The 22,459-nt window shown below is 39.6% G+C and overlaps 1 protein-coding gene across 1 annotated transcript in view; it reads left to right on the plus strand.

Annotated features, from left to right (window-relative positions):
• Positions 1-22,459, plus strand: part of MCCC2 (methylcrotonyl-CoA carboxylase subunit 2) — a 1,233,028-nt gene that overhangs the window by 532,742 nt on the left and 677,827 nt on the right. The window contains exon 9 of the mRNA XM_044064435.1: positions 683-778. Within this exon, the coding sequence (XP_043920370.1) occupies positions 683-778 (96 nt within the window). The remainder of the gene's footprint in view (positions 1-682; positions 779-22,459) is intronic.

Here is a 22,459-nt window from a genome sequence, read left to right on the forward strand (position 1 = left end):
GTGAGTGTGTGTGTGAGAGAGCGTGTGTGTGTGTGTGTGTGTGTGTGTGTGTGTGTGTGTGTGTGTGTGTGTGTGTGTGCACACTTGCAGTGGTCTGCCATCCCATCAAGACTAATTTCTGTACCCTGTGTCTGTTGAATGTTGTGATAGGCTTAGGGTCAAGCACAACTCTGAAGTGGATTGAGTGGGTAATCAGAAAATGAATGAATGAAAAAAAAATATTTCTGTTAACACCTGAAAGTTATTGAGAAAGACTGCAAAACAGCCACCGTCTCAACTGCTGTCTAAAGAGATATGAACTGTGGTTATTGTTAGAGATCATGCTGCAGTTTACTGCAGTAAAAAAAAAAAATAGATGTGCTACTATAACCCACATTTGAAAAGACTGGGAAGACAAGGGTGAAGAAATATTATGTATTCGATATAAGCAATACAGAATGGTTTTCTAGATCTTCCAGCATGGTGTTTAAGAAAAATGAGAAAAGAAAAACAAACAAAATGATTAATATTGGTCATGGAAAAGGTGTTATTGCTAAGACGATCTGACTTTTTCCTGTCCATTTTTGTATGTTTGTTTATTTTTTTTAATTTATAGAGATTTGCATAAAATGAAGACTGACATAAATTGTCTGCTCCCTGTTACTACTGTAGTGCAATGACATATACTTTTACATTGTGACAGGTCACTGTGGAACCGCCGGAGGAACCAATATTCTCTGCAGATGAATTGTATGGGATAGTCGGCGATAATTTGAAACGGAACTTTGATGTCCGTGAGGTAAATCAGAAGCCATAAGTTTTTTTATGAGGTTTTTAACTTAATTTCAGTTTTTTTATTTCTTAATCAGATATGTGATTGCCTTTGAACCCTTTTTAATGACAACTTGGTTCAAAAGGGCAAGGGTAAGTAAAATATTAATATGGGCAGTTTAGAGTGGATAATCTGAGAGTATGCCTTATAGGGCAGAATAGTTGGAAACTGGTGTACTCAGAAAAAAATGAAGTATACCTGGAGGAAACAACAGTAAGACTTGACACACATTAACTAGAGGTCAAACTTGAACCCTGCACCCTGAGGCTGTGAGGCAGAAACCTTAATCATGAGCCCCAGTGCTGAAAAATGAAATGTTGGAAATTTTTAGTATTATTTTAGTGTAGAATCAAACTTTATTAAGTGGAATTTACTCCAAAATTATGCGTGTCCCTGGTTTGTTTGATATTGTAAAGCCATTTTTCTTTTTTTGAGTAGGGATGTTCCTGACTGCCATTTAATTTTTGCAAGCTAAGTAACACAACCCCAAAATTTGAGCTGTACACTTGCTTGAGCAACATGTTAATTTAAACACAGAATGTGATAGCATTGGTCCATCTCCACTGATCTCTAGGACTTGAGGCCAGTTGGATTCGGGCATCTCAGCATCTAATTCATTGTCTTTCCATGAAACTTCTCACTTTGCCCACAGTCCTGTGATCAGAGGAACCCCTTTCTAGGTCTCTCTTTGCCACATGTCAGTGCATTTGCTGGCTGTCCCAGACTCAGTTATTTTTGGATATTTTTTTAATTTTTTTCACAGTGTTTCCTTTGATTTTTGAGAGCTTTCAGCTCCTCTACAATCCCAGTTGCTTCTGACCTCCCAATTTTTGAGTTTAAGGTCAGTATTTTTACAATTTAATGCTTGACTTGTTCCCCTGTACAATGTGTGCCTGCTAATTCCTGAGTATATTTTGCAGATTTTCAGAATCAAAGCTACAGTCATCTGGAATTTAGGTTTCTTAGAGTGTTTATCTAGGATGGGAGAAATTCTACAGTGGTCTGCATTGAATCTCCTTTAGTTTGGTGTTTAGGTTAATTTCTTTCTGGTATGCCTCCATTATTTTCAAGCTGATGCTCTGACTGCTGCAGTATTCATCAGTAATTTAAGCTTGTTATTTTAGTGTCTGTTACGTCAGGTTTCATAAGCAGGTGCTTGTGTGCATTTGGCTTACGTTTGCCCCTTGCTTTGCTTCACAAGTTAAATGGAAACTTTTTCTGTGACCCTTTCACTAGCTCATTTCTAGATTCTGTGTCAGTAATGGACTCATATTAGTTTTTGTCTTGGTGAATATGGAACCTACTGTCTGCCTTCCTGTTTTCTGTGGTTCTGGTACCAAGAACTGGCTTCTCTGTAAGGTTTATTTTACTTTTATAGGAATATGATGACTGTGTGTCCATGTCTTGCTTAAGGGTGCTGTGTAAGTTATTGTGTGTGTCCAGGCTACCTCTCTCTCTCCAGCCCAGTTCAAGCTACAGTATCAGCAAATATCTTAATCTACTCTGGTCCATTCCAGAGTTTCTTAGATAGTAGAAAAGTTGTGTTGTTTAATTATCTTTACTTGGCAAAGGTGAAGATGTTGATGTTTTGATTGTGTTTTTATGGCTAACCCCCTTTCTTTACAGAAGTCTTCTTATACTTCCTCTGAGTTGAATAGAAGTGGTCATTTCAAACTCTTTCACCAGCCCAGTTTTGGCTTTGTTGCCAGCTGTAGATTTAGAATGCACTGGTGTAAAGCTCTCTTTCCTTGCCTTGGTTCCAGGCTGAGAGGCATGACATTAAGTTTTTTTTCTACTGGCCTTATTTCAGTGTAGAACTAAGCAAGTACTGAATCTTTTAGGTACTGACTTCTTTCCTTTCAGTGATAAGCATTTTTGTATGGTAGGGACCTGTCCCCCTGAGGATTTTTTTATGCATCAGACTTTCTTTGGAACCAGCCTTCTTGTGCTTAATGCTCCTCTCTACTGACAGAGTTAGTTCACAGATTTTTCTGGTAACCTTACTTCGCTCTCAAGGTTCTTTTGTTTCTGGGTTGGTTCTTTCGAAGACTGGCTTTACTTCTCCTTGTTATGTACATGGAGTTGATGTTTCTGTACTGGTTTTACATGGATTCTTGGCATTCAGTTTTTCTCCCTCTCAGCAGTCCAGCTCCAACTTAAGTGTCAGAGGTAAGGAAATCTTTATTCCTTGACTTCCTGGGGTTCATTTTCCTGCCAACTGAAACAGCGACTCATTTTTCCCCTCTCACTAGCTTGTTTTGGTTTTGGTGTCAAAGGTGATTAAGTTCCTCTGAATTCTGGCATGGTTCCCCTGATAAAACATTAAAACATTCACTTAACACTCCTTACACACATTTTTTTTTTTTTGTGAGACCCCAGCAATTTGCATGTAACTCCCTTTGGTGTTGCCTAAATGTGTACCCACCCAGCCATTTTCTACTGTGATTCCCTACGTATCTCAACGGTGTTGATCCTTCTCTACTATGTCAACACTGATACCTTTCCCGTCTTTCAGTTAGTCTAGCTGAAGATTAGTTAGGTTATCTTTGATAAGTACTTTTATCTTATTCTATCTTTAGTCACAGTATTTCTCCTTTTCGCGACTAAATGTTGCATTTCATTACCTTTATGTGAAGTTTACCATTGTACTTATGATTTATAGAGAAGTCTACCTCTCTTCTAACATTGTTTATTTAGAACTTCTCATGATTGGTGTGCCTATCATATGGAAGCAGGATCTACTCAGTAGAGCACCCTAATCTGCTTCTGTTTGTTGTCTTTGGTCTGACATCCTCCCCAGTTTATCTGTGTATTTAGATCCTGAGTGGAGCAGGGATCCACCAGCAACTGTCAGTTTGGAAATCGTACTAAATGGTGTGCATATACACACACACACACACACACACACACACTTAGACATGTATGTAATGTACCCGCCACAGTTGTTGTCAGTTCCTGTCAGTAGAGAGGATCCTCTGTGATTTTACATTTGGCTGTTTTTTCTTTTCATATCCTTCAGTCTAGGTGTTCCATTATCTGAGCAGTAAGTGATTCTTGTAGTCCCTAATATTGAACTCCACCTTCATTGTCAGTAATCCTTAGTGGTGTTAGTCCATTCCACTGTTTTTTTAGCATGTATTTGTAGTTTATATGGTCCAGATAGCTTTCTTTTCAAAACATGGCCTCTTCTTGGCCAGACTGTCATTTGTTTAACTTAGTCCAGCCAGTTGCTAGTGGACTTAAGCAGCTGTTACGACAACTCTGTTTTTCAGGGAAAGGTTCTGGCTCTGCTTATTTCTTTTCCTATGTTAGTACAGTCTATTTTACCCATGGAGCCCCTACTTACTAAAGAGTTTGCAGCCCTTATTGCTACATCTTTTTAATCTTATTCCATGCTTTGTAAGGAATATGACTCTACTGTTTCAGAGGAAAATATCTGCTGAGGGTGCCATCTGGAACTCCTGTTGTACTCTTCTCTAATGATCCTTTAATTAGTCTCTGACAGTGGTCAGACTTTGCTGTGCTTGAGTTTTAATCCCTTTCAAGATAACTTGCCTTTTTTCACCCTATACATCCAAGTCTTTTTCACTGCATATAGCATCCACTTCTTACCTACCAGTCTTGATTTTTTTGGAGGAGTTGGGAACTATGATTTATGTCTTTCAAAGCAGATTGTTTTCCTCCATAGCTTCTGCTATCTGGAAGATATTTTAAGACACCTTGCTGTCTTTCTTCAATATCTTGTTCATAAGTAACTATTAGGCTAGCTGGTCTAGTGTGCCTTGTTAAGCCTAGCCAATTTCCCTGTTTTGTGTAAAATAACCTGTCCCATCTGGTTATAAATTGGTCTTACCCATCCCATGGTTGATAACTGTATATTACCCCTACTAAGAATAACTGGGATCATACTATAGATAATTTGGGGGGGCATACAAGGGATAAAGCATTTAGGTGCTGCCTCTGTCCATTAGTAGTACAGGGGCAGTCCTGGGGTAAATTTTCTGTTTCCCATCCATGGATCTAATTTGTGCTTAATATGGACAGGGATGAACATTGTTTTATGTGGATGGGGAGTCTGTTCCAGATCGGCAGTATTCTCTCCGAGATATAACTATCCTATCTCTCCAGACCATTCTGTTGATGTTGCAGAAGAAGTTTATATCCTTAGACTGAGGATTTGTGATGCCGGTTGACTTGCTGATGTGCACTAAATCCATCAGTAATGGGTCAGAGAATGCCTTGTATGCTAGACACTGGTCACCTTTTAGCAGTCTGTAGGATACCGAGTATAGTGACAGGCCTTCCAAGTCGGTCTCTGTAGGACATGTTGTTTAGGCTTTGTATTCTTTTAGAGAGGTATCTCTGTGGGCATTCCAGTTGTTGCATGTGTCTGTACAGATACATGCCAAAGGGTGAATTATATTCAGTGACTGGCCTAATGAGTGCTGAGTAAAGGGGGACAGTGACATCCCTAGATCTAGACACAATCCCTTTATTTGTAAGCTGTGCATTAAAGAAGGACCTTCTTACAACAATGGACACTTGTTGGTCAAAAGATAGGTCATTGTCCATATAAGTTCCTAAATCCCGAACAACTGGGTCAACTATAATGGATGTATTGTTAATGTGGCAGTTCCCTGGGGTAGATGACTGCCCAAAGGATACAGTAATGCATTTTTTGACATTTAATTTCAGTTCATGATTTTGGCACCAGTTATTTATTTGGGACAGAGCTTCTTGCAGGATGGCTAAGTTATTTGGGCATTCAGTGACTTCTAGCTTGCAGTCATCTGCAAACATAGTCAGTCAGAGCCTTTTAGTATTGGCTTTTACTTCAGAAAAGTAGATGCCAAATGGGAGAGGTCCCTACACAGCACCCTGGGGAACTCCACTGGTCCCTTTGTGGAGGTAACTTCTTCTGTTTTGCTTATCTGTATCCTGTCTGTGAGCCCGATGGTAATCCAGTGGGTGACATAGGGGTTCATTCCCAGTTTTAGTTTTTCTAAAGTAACTGAGTGGGGAGATGTGTCAAAAGTTTTGGCCAGATTGAGGTGTGTGGTGTATACCATTTTGTCTCCGTCCACTGCTTTGGTGACATTTACAAAATAATCCACCAGGTTAAATAAGCATGACCTGCCCTTAATAAATCCATACTGAGATAGGTCCTGTGTTTGGAGGTTCCCAATGTCCTGATTGATTAGTTCCATGGTAAGTCTTACCACTACTTTGCATATGAGGCTGGTCAAATTTATGGGTTTATAATTGTCTGTGTCTGTAGAAAACTCTCCTTTATGCAGGGGAATGACTGTAGCTGTTCGCCATTTGCGTGGTAAAAAATGTGTATGGAGGCTGAGACTGAAGAGTGTTGTTAGGGTTGTGGCTAAATTGTGCTTCATGCTATTTAAGATACACCCAGAGATGTTGTCAGGACCAATCAGTGCAGTATTTTTAACTTTTGATAGCTGGAGGCGAGACAGTTTCAGCTATGTCTTGAGGGGTGGAGAGAGGGGGTAAACAGAGCTAAATTTATCAGCCAGTAGGCTTCCTATATGTTTAGCCTCACTACAGGTAACATCATTTACATTCAACTCAGCATATTGCTGTGCTGTGTTGTGCTTTTGAGATTATGAACATAACTAAAAAATGCCTTGTGATTCTTTGGATTGGATTGTTACTTTAGCCTCAAACTTGGCTTTCGTTGAGTTTATTAAGCCAGCATTCTGGGAATCACTCTTCTTACTTTTGGTCAAAATTATTTTCTTTTTTAACAATTAGGATAGGAGGACAGGAGATAAAAATGGTGATATATAACCAATCTACAGGAAAATCTCCAAGAATAGATGGTATTCCTGCAGAAGTGTGGAAGGTAGGAGGGAAGAAAGTGATAATGACCTGGAAGATTTTGTTTAGCAGCATTTTAAAAGGAGGAGAAGCACCAACATCCTGGAAGAAAGCTGTGGTGGCTGTAATACCTAAGGCTGGGAAAGACTAGTCAAATCCAGCTTCATATAGGCCTATTTTAATTTTGAACCATGATTATAAAGTGTTTGTCTGTAATGGCTAAAAGAATGGCAGATTTAATGTTAAAACTGATAGATATGTATCAGTGTGTTTTTTTGTAGGGGAGGCAAACATTTGACAACATGAATAGAATAATGATGATCTAAAGAGAAGCAGGATGTAAAAACATACCACAATTGTTGGTGGGTCTTGATGCAGAAAAAGTATTCGACAGAGTCAGATGGGATTTTATGAGCAAGGTAACAGAAGCATTTGCATTCCCTGACACAATAATAAGGTTAATTAGGAAGATGTCATTGAAGCAGGGCTAGCCACTTGGTGGTGTAAACATTGGCACTAGATGATTGTCACTGTTGAAGTGACACCCAACCCCATGTGCAAAAACAGGAAAAGGGGTAGTGGATGGATGGATGAGGTGAAAATTAAGGTGTGGATTTCCTCTCTTATAAGTTGTGTTTGAACAGAACCTGATAGGAATGTCCTCTTTCCCCTTCACATTTATGAACCATTGACAAAGAAAATAAGGGACTCAGAAATTCAAGGATATAATTGGTATGGTAATCAAGAAAAGTTGGCTTTATTTGCAGATATTATTTTGTACCTGCTAAAACCAGAAAAGGACATTTCAGTGTTGTGGAATACTCTGAGACAGTTTCAGATATTTGCAGGATACAAAATTAATGAAGATCAAATAAAGGCAGTAGCTATAAACTTTGTACCCACACACAGATTGGTTCAGCAATACCAGTATTTATGGGGACATAACAAAATTAACTACTGAGAAGTATGGCTTAAACTGGAAGCTCTGTTTGTGAATAGCAAGATACAAGCAACGAAAATGCTTTTAGTCTCTTTAGTGTTATACGCAGGTCAGGCATATTTTTATCAACCAAAGGAGAAGGTGTTGAGATCAATTAATAAAGAACTGAAGGATTTTATCTGGTAGGGGAAGATATCAAGAATGATATAGGATAAGTTGCTCCTTCCAGTAGAGCAAGGTGGTTTGGGATTACCTGATTTGAAGGGATATTTCAGAGCTACACAAAAACTCCTGTACATATCACAAGAAGAAAACTATAATTTAAAGTGGAAAGGGATGATGATACAGGGGAAGCTGAAGAAATAAGGAGTTACTGGGATTTTGGATGTAGATCCTTAAGGAGAATAACAATAGCCATAGAGAATATTATATTCATAAAGTAGCAGAAAGTATTCTAAGAACTCAGCCAACATATGAATGGAGAAAGGAGGTTTTGCTATTAGGAGTGTTAACAATTAGGGGTACAGAGAAAAGGCAAAAGAGGGCTGGAATTTACTGGAGCAAATAGGTTCATAGTTTCATACTAGGCTATCTGCCCTAGGGCATTTACAAGCCTAGCCAGAGTGTGTTTGGCTTTTGCCACCCTTTGAATTGAGTTTACTGTGCCCTTTTTAAGTTAGTTTACTGTGCCTCTGTCTAGTAGTGACACAGAAGTAATCCCTGGGGTAAACCTACGATCTCCCATCCACTTGTCAAGATTCCTCTTGAAGAGAGTCAGTGTGGGGCTCTGCCTAACATGTACTGGGATTCTATTCCAGAGCGAAGGGAGCCTCTGGGTTATGAATCTGTCCCTCCAGCATGTCCTATTTATTTCTGTTCTGAGGTTCAAGTCCCCCGAGCGCATAGCTCTAAGGGATTTGGATTTTCTGAGGTGGAGCATGACCATTAATTCTGGGTTGGACATAGCTTAGATCGCCTCTAAGTAGGCGGTATGCAACTGAGTAGAGCTGGAGTTTCTTTAACCGAGCAGCATATGGCATCTGTTTGAGTCCCTTGATCCTCTTTGTGAGGTACTTGTGAGGTACTTTTGGGGTCTTTCTAGTTGCTGCAGGTGTCGGGTAAGGTACATCCCAAATGGGGCATTGTATTCTATTATGGGCCTGATGAGGGATGAATAAAGGGGCACAATGACCTCTCTTGATCTAGATGTGAATCCTTTCATGATAAGGTGGGCTATATAGAAGGTCTTTCTAACCACTTTGGCAATGTGGTTGTCGAAGGAGAGATTACTATCGACTTGGGTTCCCAGGTCCCTAATTACTTCCTCTGTACTTAATGGGTTACCACCTATGTGGTAATTTGTGGGCACTTTGTTTTTGCCAAAGGGTATGACTATACACTTTTTAGCGTTTAGCTTTAGGCCATGGCTCTGGCACCAGTTATCCGTCTCTGTGAGACCCTTTTGAAGGATGCTCATGTTAGCTGGAGAGTCAATTATGGCGCCCTGTTTGCAGTCATCTGCAAACTTGGTCAGCCACAGTCCTCCCGTGTTAGCCTGTACCTCAGAAAAATATATACCGAACAAGAGAGGTCCCAGGACTGAGCCTTGTGGGACGCCACTTGTGACTGGTTTCGAGTCTGACATGGCTCCAGCAATTCTGACTCTGTGGGTTCTGTCTTTGAGCCAGTTTGCAACCCATCTAGTGACATAGGGGTTTATATTTAAGCTGGATAGCTTATCTATGATGGCCGAGTGGGGTATTGTGTCGAATGCTTTTGCGAGGTCCCGGTAGACTGTGTGGACTACCTTCCCTTCATCTATGGCCTTGGTGACTGTTTCAAAGAAGTTGACCAGGTTCAAGAGGCAGGATCTGCCCTTAACAAAGCCAAATTGGGTAGGATCTAGTGTCTGTAGGTCCCCAATGTCTTTGTTTATGAGTTCCATGATGATCCTCTCCATAGCTTTGCAGACTAGGCTGGTCAGGCTTATGGGGCGATAGTTTCCAGGGTCCGTAGAGGCACCACCTTTGTGGAGTGGGACCACTGTTGCTGTACGCCATTCTTTGGGTACATATCCTGTAGTAAGGCTGAGATTGTACAGCAGCTTTACGTGAGGGTTTAGTTCTTCTTGGAGTTCATGTAGGACACAACCCGGGACACCGTCTGGTCCCATTGATGCTGTGTTTTTTGCTTTGGAGAGGGCAGCTTTCACCTGAGCATCTGAGATGTTAGGGAGGCAGCACTCTGCTGGGATAGATATTTGCTCTTTTGGGGGTGGGGGGGGGGTTTGCACTGAACTTGTCTGCCAGGATGTTGGCAGTGTCCGTAGGTTCAGTGTATTTTTTGTCATTTTGGATCAATTCTGAGCATATCTGGGAGTTGCATCCCAGGTTCCTAACATAACTGAAGAAAGCCTTGTGATTATCTTTAGTTTCCTGTGCAATTTTTCTCATGAAGCTGGCCTTGGAGGATTTTATGAGGGATTGTAGTTTTTTGCTTGTACTGATCAGAGATGCCTTCCCTTTTAGGGATTTTGCTCTATCATGTAGTAGCTTCCTCCTTCTGTTGTACAGCTTATTTATGTCTGAGATCCACCAGACTGGACGCCTGCCTTTGGAAGATTGGGTCTTGGTTTTGTTTGGGATAGCATGATCCATGCATTCCTGGAGGTGTCCATAGAATGCATTTATATAGGATTCTGCAGTTTGGGCCATAGTTTCCACTTGCCCGGGGGTCTTGAAGGATTCCACCTCAGTTTTGAGAAGTGTGAAGTTCGCTTTTGAGAAGTTTTTCACTGTGGTTTTCTGGGCTGGGGGTGGGGTTGGGATGTGGATATCCAGTGAGATTAATTTATGGTCCGATCTTACCAATGAGGGGTATACCTCTGGTATGGAGCATAGAGTCCCCATGTTGGTGATGATTAGGTCAAGTATGTTTTCCTCTCTTGTGGGAGTGGTGACTAGTTGTTCCATAGCATTTGAGTTTATAAATTCCAGGTAGCTTTGGGCTAGGGTGTTTGGGCTTGAATAATGCTCCCAGTCTATGTTTGGGTAGTTGAAGTCACCCAATAAAATGGTGTTTGGAGAGATCTTCATATTCTCCAGTGTTCTCAAGAAAGCCGAGTGGGATTCCTGATTTTGAGAGGGTGGTCTGTAACATGCTACAAACTGAAAAGCAGTTTTGCCCACTGTTAGTTGCACATGGATGGTCTCCGATGCTTCATGCAGCGCCACTAACCTGGAGGTGTGGGTATCTTTGATGAATATGGATACTCCCCCTTCTTTTGTGGATCGGTCTGAGTTTTGGGGCCGAAAAGCATGATATGAGGTATAACCTGGTAGTGCTGGTGTGCTCTCTGGAGCCTTGAACCAGGTTTCTGTCACTGCACAAATATCGATGTTCTCCATACTGAGGAGGGCTTTGAGTGCATGCATCTTGAGGTTTAGACTTCTGGCGTTTAGCGGCATTACCCTTAGTTTCTTATTCATTGTGTTGTCTATGGAGGTGGGTTTGTCTTTTGAGCCTTGCCTAAAAAAGGCACTATGGGGGTGGCAAGAGCCTTTGCCAATATCCGAAAGCCCAGGGGTGACAGGTGCAAGCCGTCCCTAGCGAAGCTACGTGGCTTGTCGAGCATGTCATCCCAGGCTGACAGACACTGGATCCCTTTTGAATGACACCAAAATTTTAGCCAATTGTTAAAATTGATCATTTTGTCTTGATACTGTGGCATCATTCTATGTTTAGGGTAAGATGCTACTCAAGGTCAGGGTCATACCGGCCTGGGCTACATTATCAGAGAGCTCCTCTATGTCTCTTTTCATGTAGTCAAGGGAGGTACGTCTCAGGTCATTCACACCAGCTTGTACAATGACTGAGTCATATTTGTACTTGCTTTGGAGTGACCTGAATGCTTGTGTTATGTGGCGGATCCTAGCACCTGACAGGCAGCTCACTGTGACCTTCTCTTTGTTCAGCCTGGTGAGCGGGACGTCAGTGTGTCTGACTATAGAATCACCTATTACAAGTGTATCAGGTGTGTTATTCAGCCTTAAGAGCTGTGACTGTTTGGCACACTGACTTTGTGAGCTATGTGTTGCGTGTGTTTTGTTTTGGGGTAGTGTTTGCTTGGATGTCTGCTTTGGAGGTCTCTGCTGCTTAGGCAGATTTTTATTTAGAGCCTCCGAGTATGTTTTTGTGTGTTTGTGTTTGGTTTGCTGTTGTGATAGGACTATGTGAGACTGGATTTGTGATGTGTGAGGTTACCTTCTCCTCCTGACTGGTTGCACCAGTTCTGAGTTGAGAGAGCTCAGCCTCCAGTTTGGCTATATGGTTGCATCTCTCACATATATTTGAACTTGTTGGGAGGAGGAGAGGGTTGTGTGTACATGAGACAGTTGTAACATTGCCTCAAGATTCCCAAATTCACCAGCTGGACTGGAGAGGAAACCATTAACTGACCTTTGGACATGCTAGAATAGTATAGGGAACTCCTTTGTCACTGAATCAAAAAGGACCAATAGGGGACAAGGTACTCGAAGGGAGTATATGGGGATGTAGTGTTTTTAGTTTACTAGTGCTGAATTGTAAGATTGCTTATATGGGCAAGTGCAGGGCCTTAGATTGAGAATAGGGTGTTTAATTTGAGAGATAGAGCAGTTCTAAGGGGAAAAGTGAAGAGCAGACATCGTGAAGCCGGGAATAGCTTAAACCCGATTTAGCGCCCGATGCTGCGCTATGCGCACAATCGTGCAAAGCCGGGAACTTTAAAGAGCTAGAAAACAGGCTTAAAACAGGTAAATCAACAGGTTAAACTTGCTTTTCGGCAAGGAAAGGTGGTTGCACAGGTAATAATAGTAAAATATACTTAGATCTTGAAAGCAGTCACTCTTTTCGTTTCTCTGCTGCTAGCACCACTCTGCAGGACCACGAGGAGCTGTTGCTGAGTAGGGATAGGCGGAAACCCATGCCAAAGCAGGTTTTTATGCAGGGAACTTTAAAGAGCTAGAATTTGGCCCAAAACGGCCAATAAACTACAAGATTCATGTGCTGAGGTCACTCTTCCAGGGACAGATAGGCTGCTCAAGGCTCCCCACTCCCACTGGTGAGCAAAGAAACTTCCTTCTATCCAAGTAAGGAAATGGGCAACACAGGAACTATTCAAAAGTCCAGAATACAGCAATGCCTGTATAAGGGAGTATTCTAGGTTAGGAAAGGCAGGAAACAAGGATATATTTTTTTGTTTTTTCTTTTTTTCAGGAAAACAGCAGGAAAAGTACAGTAAATTCAATACACAGGCTAGGGCACTTGAGTGGGCAGCCTCAACAGTTAAAATTCAAACAAACAAACTTTTAAAGTGCAGGTATGAGAAAAACACAGAAAACAGGCTTAAAACAGGTAAAACAACAGGTTAAACTTGCTTTTCGGCAAGGAAAGGTGGTTGCACAGGTAATAATAGTAAAATATACTTAGATCTTGAAAGCAGTCACTCTTTTCATTTCTCTGCTGCTAGCACCACTCTGCAGGACCACGAGGAGCTGTTGCTGAGTAGGGATAGGCGGAAACCCATGCCAAAGCGGGTTTTTATGCAGGGAACTTTAAAGAGCTAGAAATTGGCCCAAAACGGCCAATAAACTACAAGATTCATGTGCTGAGGTCACTCTTCCAGGGACAGATAGGCTGCTCAAGGCTCCCCACTCCCACTGGTGAGCAAAGAAACTTCCTTCTATCCAAGTAAGGAAATGGGCGACACAGGAACTATTCAAAAGTCCAGAATACAGCAATGCCTGTATAAGGGACTATTCTAGGTTAGGAAAGGCGGGAATCAAGGATATTTTTTTTGTTTTTTTCTTTATTTCAGGAAAACAGCAGGAAAACTACAGTAAATTCAGTACACAGGCTAGCGCACTTGAGTGGGCAGCCTCAACAGTTAAAATTCAAACAAACAAACTTTTAAAGTGCAGGTATGAGAAAAACACAGAAAACAGGCTTAAAGCAGGTAAATCAACAGGTTAAACTTGCTTTTCGGCAAGGAAAGGCGGTCGCACAGGTAATAACAGTAAAATATACTTAGATCTTGAAAGCAGTCACTCTTTTCGTTTCTCTGCTGCTAGCACCACTCTGCAGGACCACGAGGAGCTGTTGCTGAGTAGGGATAGGCGAAAAACCGCACCAAAGCGGGTTTTTATGCAGGGAACTTTAAAGAGCTAGAAATTGGCCCAAAACGGCCAATAAACTACAAGATTCTTGTGCTGAGGTCACTCCTCCATGGACAGATAGGCTGCTCAAGGCTCCCCACTCCCACTGGTGAGCAAAGAAACTTCCTTCTATCCAAGTAAGGAAATGGGCAACACAGGAACTATTCAAAAGTCCAGAATACAGCAATGCCTGTATAAGGGACTATTCTAGGTTAGGAAAGGCGGGAAACAAGGATATTTTTTTTGTTGTTTGTTTCTTTTTTTCAGGAAAACAGCAGGAAAAGTACAGTAAATTCAATACACAGGCTAGCGCACTTGAGTGGGCAGCCTCAACAGTTAAAATTCAAACAAACAAACTTTTAAAGTGCAGGTATGAGAAAAACACGGAAAACAGGCTTAAAACAAGTAAATCAGCAGTTTAAACTTGCTTTTGGCAAGGAAAGGCTGTCGCACAGGTAATAGCAGTAAAATATACTTAGATCTTGAAAGCAGTCACTCTTTTCGTTTCTCTGCTGCTAGCACCACTCTGCAGGACCACGAGGAGCTGTTGCTGAGTAGGGATAATAATAATTAGAGGAAAATGTAACAGAATGGGAAGAAGACAATAATATATTTGGACTACAGGCTAGAGACTGCTTTGCCTATCAGGGATTGATGTCAGAGTATAGGAAAAGATAAAGAAATAGGGGGATCCTAATTAAAAGACCAGAAATGGTAGAGTTTTTAGTTGAATGTAGAATATAAGCTGCTGATAAAAAAGGGATAATTAGTAGGGCATATAAAATATGCATGATAACTATAGGAATCAATCAGAGGAGGTTTGAAAGGATTGGGAAGAGAGATTAGATAAGCAATTCACAAAAAGAAAAAAACAAAAACAATGACAGGATATATGTAGGGCTCCCAAATATGCAATAGAGTCTAGAAGATGTAGGATTTTTGCTTGGAACTGTTTACATAGGTATTTTTATACCCCGCGCAGACTCCACAAAGAATCTTTCCTCAAGTATATTGCAACTGTTTGAGGTGTGGTAGGGAAGAAAGAGGTAATTACGATTATATTTTTTCAGGACGTGTAACGAGTTGGTTGAGTGTAAATATTACCTGCAGACTACTCTGTTAGAAATACTGGGTGAGCAAATTAGTGTAGTTAAGGAAATTATTTTTTTAACTGTGATACAGGATCTGAATTGCCTAGACATAGTAAGGCCTTGCTGGGTATAATTCTGGTGGCTGCCAAAAAAAAGAAATTACTAGAAAATGGAAATCAAAGTCTAAACCCAACCATATTAGACGTAATGAATATAGCAACAGAGATTAAAGAACTGGAAGTGGGATCTTTAGAAAAGGATAGTAGCGAATTACATAAATAATGGGAACTGTGGGAACAGTACATGCAGAACAATGTTTAGGAAGAGGAATGAGGTTTAAGGGAAGGTGGGAATTGAATGAGCTATGTAATGTTTGAGTGACAATAACTGTATAGAAGATTATATGTGATATATAATGTTTACAACTGAAAATATGTCAGTATGGTTTGTTTTCATTTATTTAACTGTATGTTTGCCTATGTCATAAGTGATAATTCAGTAAAGATGTCTTCTGTTTAAAAAAATCCACAATTAAATGTTTTCCTTTTATTATAAAGGTTGTTGATGAGATGGTTCCACCATGGGGGTTTGTTTCCTGGGTTTGCCCTGCACTTGTTCCTGTTTACATGCTAGCATAGTGTGGTGCTGTATGTTTCTGCTTATTCAGTGGTGTTAACTGGGTTTGGTGGGGATTTGAAGCTTGCCACATGTATCACTTAGGAGCAGGCAGCTTGTCTTAAAAGAAATTTCTAAAGGTACATTGGATGGGAGGGATCTCTAGCTTCAGTTTTATTTCAAAGGAGACTGCTTTGTGGCCAGACCTCATGAGTGATGAAGATATGCAAGGGATGGTGCAACATACTCCCATATTAGTAAGGGCAAGATCCAATATTTTATTCCCCTTAGTGGGTACTCTGAATAATTATTCCAGGTCATTCATATTGACAAAGTCCAGGAATTGAATCTCTGTGCTTGTGCAATAGTGGTGGTGTAGGTTTCCCTTGCTATAGTTAGTTTAAATCACCTAGGAAAAAGGTATTAGGTTTATTACTGAGTCTGGTTCCTGTAGATAGGTGTTGTGACTTTCTTGTGTTATAAGTGGGAGTTCTAATAGCTGATGTATGGTACGGGACCTTTTGATGGTTATTTCTTCATGAAAGAGCTCTAACACATCATGCTGTTTTACTAGCCTTTATGTGAGTCTCTTTTGGACGTTGATTGAGACACATCTACTTTTTTTCCTATCCTGTGCTGTAGCATAAAATCCCTTACTTCTTTTTCAAAACTGCCTAATTTGGGGAGTTCCAAGATGGCGACTGCACACTGAGTAACAGCTTGTTTCTAACTCTCCCTGTGTGAAAACTGAAACTCAGCAGAGAAGGCCAGTACACTTGTGTTTATGCATAAATTTCAGTAATTAGTTAATACGTACACTGCCTGGAAGCCATTAATAAAGAAATACAGCAGACCTGGAAAAATCAGCTACAAAAAGTGAGGAAGAAACATTGACTAGGGAGAGTTCTGCAGCTGTTCAGCAAAAAGTAATGCAACCTTCAGACATGACCTCCAATAACATGCAGGATGATACAAGACAACTGCATACAGACCTGGCTAAAATAAACAAAATGCTGATAGAGTATATCAACACAAACAACAAAAGGCTGGAACAAATGGAAGAAGCTTTAAACAGATATTAGATGAGATGATAAAACTGCAAAAAATCAATGGATGAAATGAAGAAAAGGCTGGCAATATGAAACTGCTCAGGAAGAGATGTTTCAAAAAATAATAGAATTAGAGGACAGAGCACATAGGGAAAACTTGAGATTTTCAGCTATACCAGAGAAGCTGGAAGGAATAGACTGCATTAAATTTATGAAAGCACAAATAAGCAGTTGGACTGGTATTCCACAGCAAGGACTTATTAGTTGAAGGGGCACATCGTGTTTATGCACCAAATCTAGCTATAAGAAAGCAACCTAGACCTTTAATAGTAAAGATGCAGTCCATCAGCAGAAAAAGTTGATTTTGTCAAAACTGTGGCAGAAGGACAAAATACTAAAAGTTAGAGACAGCAGAGTGTTTGTGTAGAATGATTATTCATTGTACACCAGGCAAAAGAGAAGTAAATTAATTTCTCTATTCAGAGAATGTTGAGACGCAGGTGTGAGATTCAAACTGCTGTATCCGTCTGTCTTCAAGGTATTCTTCCCTGGAGGGACAGAATTATTTTTTGATGAAGTGCATGCTAAGGAGGAAATACAAAAGTTTGTCCAACAAAAACTGAGTTGTGAAAAAGAAGGAGATTCGGCTTCTTGTTCCTCTGGTAGTAAAGACCACAGAGACACTGCACCTGTGAAACCTTTTCCAATATTTCAACAGAAAATATTGGAGAAACGGAAGGGGGCACGAAAGTTGACTAGAAGAATCGAAAGTACGTTGAAAATGAAGCAGACAGGATTTGGGTGATGGAGAAGAACGGTAATAAAATCAGTAACTTAATGTGGGATTACAATGCAATAATTATATTTCTGAAATATGACAGCACAGGAAAATCTGAAAATATTGGACTTCTTCAAAATGTATTTGCCAAGTGGGGGACTCTAAAGTATATCCCCTACTTCATGTCATTAATGTTCGGAAGAATGCTTTGGGGAGTGGAAGAGAGGGGAGAATGCTAACTGTAAGTAAAGAAAACACTTTCTTCTCTTAATAGTATTGGATTTGTGTTGCATGGTTTTCTTTGCATGCTATTTTTGGGTGTAACGGGATTGTAAACAGGTGTTGTTTTTCTTTTTCTCTCCTCTTCACTTTTTCTTCTTGTACAGTTTTGAAAAACATAGGCAATGTAATGATTAAAAAAAGGAAATGGGGAGCCTGATTAAAGGGGCATGACAGACTTCTATTTAATGTGCTTTTTTTCATTCTTGCATGGGGAGGTGACTGATTAAGTAAGGACCTTTGTTTTAAGAGAGAGAGTGCAGGTAATTGAAGGAGAATATTCAATATTATGAAGCTGTTTTGACAGTTACATGTATGTATACTAAGTAGCATTTCTGCAGCTGGTCTTTATGCCTCCATGGAGACAATCTGATAAAGAGAAACTGGAGATAGTCTGGTGGAATGGGATTGGCTGAGGGAAAAGGAAAAAAAAAAAGAACTGAGAAAACAGCCAGGGGTTTTCCCAGGTGTGACAGCTTTAAAGATAGTAAAAAAAAAATTAGACTTGAAGTAAAGTTTTCTGTTTTTTAATGCAATGGGGATACTAATGCCTTTTGTTTTTTGTTTTTCATTCACCCGTCTCTCTCTTTTTCTTTCTTCAGATTAGAGAAATGTAGGCACTGCAAGGAAAAAAAATGAGGAAGGGAGGAGATGGGGAAAGTAGAAGAGTCTAAGAGAGTATGACAAAAGAAAAATCAGTGTTCTTTTCCCTTTGCTTGCATAGGGAAATGACAGAGTAAAAACCCTAGGCGTTATCCAATAACAAGTTTATTAAAAAGCATGTAAATGAAAAAGAATATTGAATTCTGTAAGGCTTTTTTCTGATAAACAGGGTTTTGTGTCTGGTTTCCATGTCACTAAAAGACAATTTGATAAAGAGAAATGGCTTGGCGAAAGTGTTTACTGAAAGCATTCAAGTGTTTCCTCAACTGGGAGAGTTAAAAAGATATACAAAATCAAATAGCACTTACTAATAGCACCGGCTGTACCATGCGTCTTAGCATGACTCACCTTTCTTTTTGGTTAACTTTAGCCTGTCTGTGTAGCTATCAACTTATAATTTATGTTCTTATTAGGAAGCAAAAACTTGAATATTTGAAGATATTCCTAGTTTTGTGTGTTGTAAGTTCATAGGTTTTAGGAAGGTTTTTTTGGGGAGGGTTGTTTGTTCTGTTTGAGGGCTTTCAAAAAACAAAAAGTTGTGTAAGATGTGACATAGGCGCAAATGGATATGACATGAAACAACTGTATGAAAGGCCAACCTGCCGAACAGTATATACATGGAACATAAAAGCTGGAACTAAACATTTAGCAAAAGAGCAGTTATATATAAAATGTGGTAATAATTATATAAGAAAATGATCCTTTCTGTAATGCCTTTCACTCTGAATGGTCTTACATATTACTACAAAAAAAGAAAGAGTAGTGAACTATAGTAAAAATGTAGAGTGCAAATAGTTATGTTACAGGGGACACACCTGGAAAGACCTGAACATGTGAATTTGATAAAGGAAGGTTTTAAGGATGGTTATTCAGCTGAATATCTGGGGAAAATATAACAAAGGAGTATCGAATTTTGAAGAAATTTATGAACTTGTTTGGCATGGAAGATGTGAATTCAGTACTAGGAGTTCAGAGTGAATTTACATATTACTCACCGAGATACAAAAACTGGGCTAGGCTAGATAGATTTTATATCTCACAGGAACATGTGCATTTAATTGAAGGTTTTGAAACTGGGCTAGGCTAGATAGATTTTGTATCTCACAGGAACATGTGCATTTAATTGAAGGTTTTGAAATGCACCCAATAACTATTTCAGATCATGCACCAATAATAACTAAAATAAATATGCAAGGTAATGAAATAAAAACAAGACATTGGTACTTTCCCACCTATCAGTTGAAAAGAGAGGAATTTAAGGAATGGGTTGTGGAATTAATTCAGGAGCTACTAGAGAAGATAGAATTATCTTCTAAAAACATTGCTAAGGAGCGGGATAAAATTAAAGTGGAGTTTAAAACTAGATTGAAAATAAAAGAAAGGGAGGTATGGTTAAACAGTAACAAGAATTATTTAGAGGGATCGACAAATGTTAAAGTATTGCAAAATAGGCAGAATCATTGTAACAAGAAAAGGGGCAACTGCAGAATGCTAAATAGAAAATAAGGGATTTCCTTGATAATATACACCAGTTTAGAAAGACTGCTGTTAGGCAACTGTTTTCTTATGATAATTCTAGAGCACAAAAACGTTTAGCATAACCACTTTGGCAACAGAAAGTGGAAAGGGCAGTCACCAAGCTTAGGGAGACTGTAACAAGGAAGATAATAAGAGACCCTGTAAAAGTATTAGAAATATTTTGGAAATTTTATGAAAATTTGTATAAAGCAGAGAAATATGGAACTCAAGAAAAGGTACAAATGGAAATATTTATGGAGGCATTAAATATGCCAAAGTTAGATGTAGATGAGGCTCAATTACTAACAGGATAGGAAGAGATGAGATAAAAATGGCTGTGTATAACCAGTCTACAGGAAAGTCCCCAGGAATAGATGGTATTCCTGTGGAAGTTTGGAAGTTAGGAGGGAAAAAACTGATAAAGATCTGGAAGGTTTTGTTTAACAGTATTTTAAGAGGAGGAGAAGTACCAGCATCCTTGAAGAAAGTGGTGGTAATGCTAATACCTAAAAAGGGTAAAGCTCTAATGGATCCAGCTTCATACAAGTCCATTTCAATACTAAACCATGATTTTAAAGTGTTAATGTCTGTAATGTCTAAAAGAATGGCAAAAGTGATACAAAAATTGATAGATATGGCTCAGTGTGATTTTTGGTGGGGAGGCAAACATTTCACAATATTAACAGAACATTGATGATCCATAGGGAAGCAGAATGTAAGAAAGTGCCTCTTTTATTGGTGGGTCTTGATGCAGAGAAAGTGTTTGACAGAGTAGACTGGGACTTTATGAGCTGGGCAATGGACACATTTGCTTTCCTTGATACAATTGTAAGGTTGGTTAGAAGAATATTTGAGGGATCGGAGGCGCAAATTCAAGTAGGTGGGGTCCTCTCCGATAATTTCTGCTTGAGTATAGGAACCAGGCAGGGTTGTCTACTTTCCCCTTTGTTGTTTGCATTATATTTAGAACCATTGATAAAGAAAATAAGGGACTCAGATATTCAAGGATATAATTGGTGTGGTAGTCAGGAAAAGCTGGCTTTATTTGCAGATGATATTATTTTATACATGACAAAAAAAGAAAGGGACTTTATAATGTTGTGGAACATTTTAACAGTTTCATATCTTCTCAGGATACAAAATTAATGAAGGTAAAACAATGGCAATAGCGATAAATGATGTACCCACACACAAATTGGTCCAACAATATCCATATTTATGGGGACATGATAAAATGAAGTATATACTAGTATGGATTAGAAATGACTCTGTGGTGGCAGCTAAGGATATGTGGGAAGAGACTAAACAGACGATAATTCAAAAATTGAGAAACTGAAAGTTTTGTTATATGGATATGGATATGGATACTAAAATACAAGCCCTTAAAATGTTTTTAGTCCCTTTAGTCTTGTACACAGGTCAGGCATACTTTTATCAACTGAAGAAGTTGTGGATAGCAATTAAAAACAAGTTGAAGGATTTTATCTGGGAAGGGAAGAGAAAGCAAGAGAAGTGGGATAAGCTGACTCCACCAATAGAACAAGGTGGCCTAGGATTACCTAATTTGATGTGGTATTTTAGAGCAATACAGTTAAGGCTCTTATACATACCACAACCAGAAAACTATAATTCAGAGTGTAAAGAAATGATGCTGACACAGGGAGGAAGCTCAAGAAATTAGGAGAGATTGGGATTTTGGATGCAGACTTGTAAGGAGAACAACCAAAGTCATACAGAGTATTACATTCATAAAATAGCAGGGCGTATTCTAAGAACCAAACCAGCAGGAGAATGGAAAAAAAGTTTTGCCAACAGGGATGACTGTGGTCAGGGATACAGATAATAGGCAAGAGGGGGCTGGAATTTATTGGAGAAAACTGGTGAAGGAACCAAGGTATTGGGAGTAAATAACTAGAAAGGGAAAGGCAATAGAATGGGAAGAAGCCAAGACTTTATTTGGACTGCAGGTTAGAGATTGCCTTCCCTACCAAGCATTGATATCAGAGGCAAAGAGAAAGAAATAGAAGGCTTGTAAATGAAAGACCAGCACTTGTAGAGATTTTAATAGAATCTAGAACAGAAGATGCCATTAACAAAGGAATAATTAGTAAAGTATATAAAAATATTGCATGATAATTATAAGAATCAATCAGAGGAGCTTAGAAAGGATTGGCAAAAGAGACTGGATTAGCAATTCACAAAGAGACAATGGGGGGATATGTGAATATCTCACAACAAAATCTAGAATATTTAGGATCTTTGCCTGGAAGTATTTACATAGGTATTTTTATACCCCAAGTAGCCTCCAAATAATTTTTCCACAGGTGGATAGCAAATGTTGGAGGTGTGATGGGCAAGGAAGAGGTAGCTGGGAACATATGATGTAATGGGATCCTATCTCGCCTACATTCATAACTGATGGGCTCGGAGCCGATCCATCGGCGACCGCCAACTAGTACACTAGAACGAAGTCTCTTATTGGCTGGGCTACTCCCTATCCCAGGATGCACTACACCTGCTTCCTCAGATCTCGTTTGCCGCTTTACAAGCTGGACGTGGTCTCGACTTGGCTGGAGCTAAGTGGCTTCTTTTACCTTTTACTGGTCTTTGACCTTGGGGTTTTTCTTCTGAAAATTGATAAAAACAGCTGTTTTAACAGCTACTCTCTGTAAATTGTCTG

This window comes from Protopterus annectens, chromosome 2.part2 (genome assembly GCF_019279795.1).
Source record: "Protopterus annectens isolate FY-2018-M chromosome 2.part2, PAN1.0, whole genome shotgun sequence".
Lineage (NCBI taxonomy): Eukaryota > Metazoa > Chordata > Ceratodontiformes > Protopteridae > Protopterus > Protopterus annectens.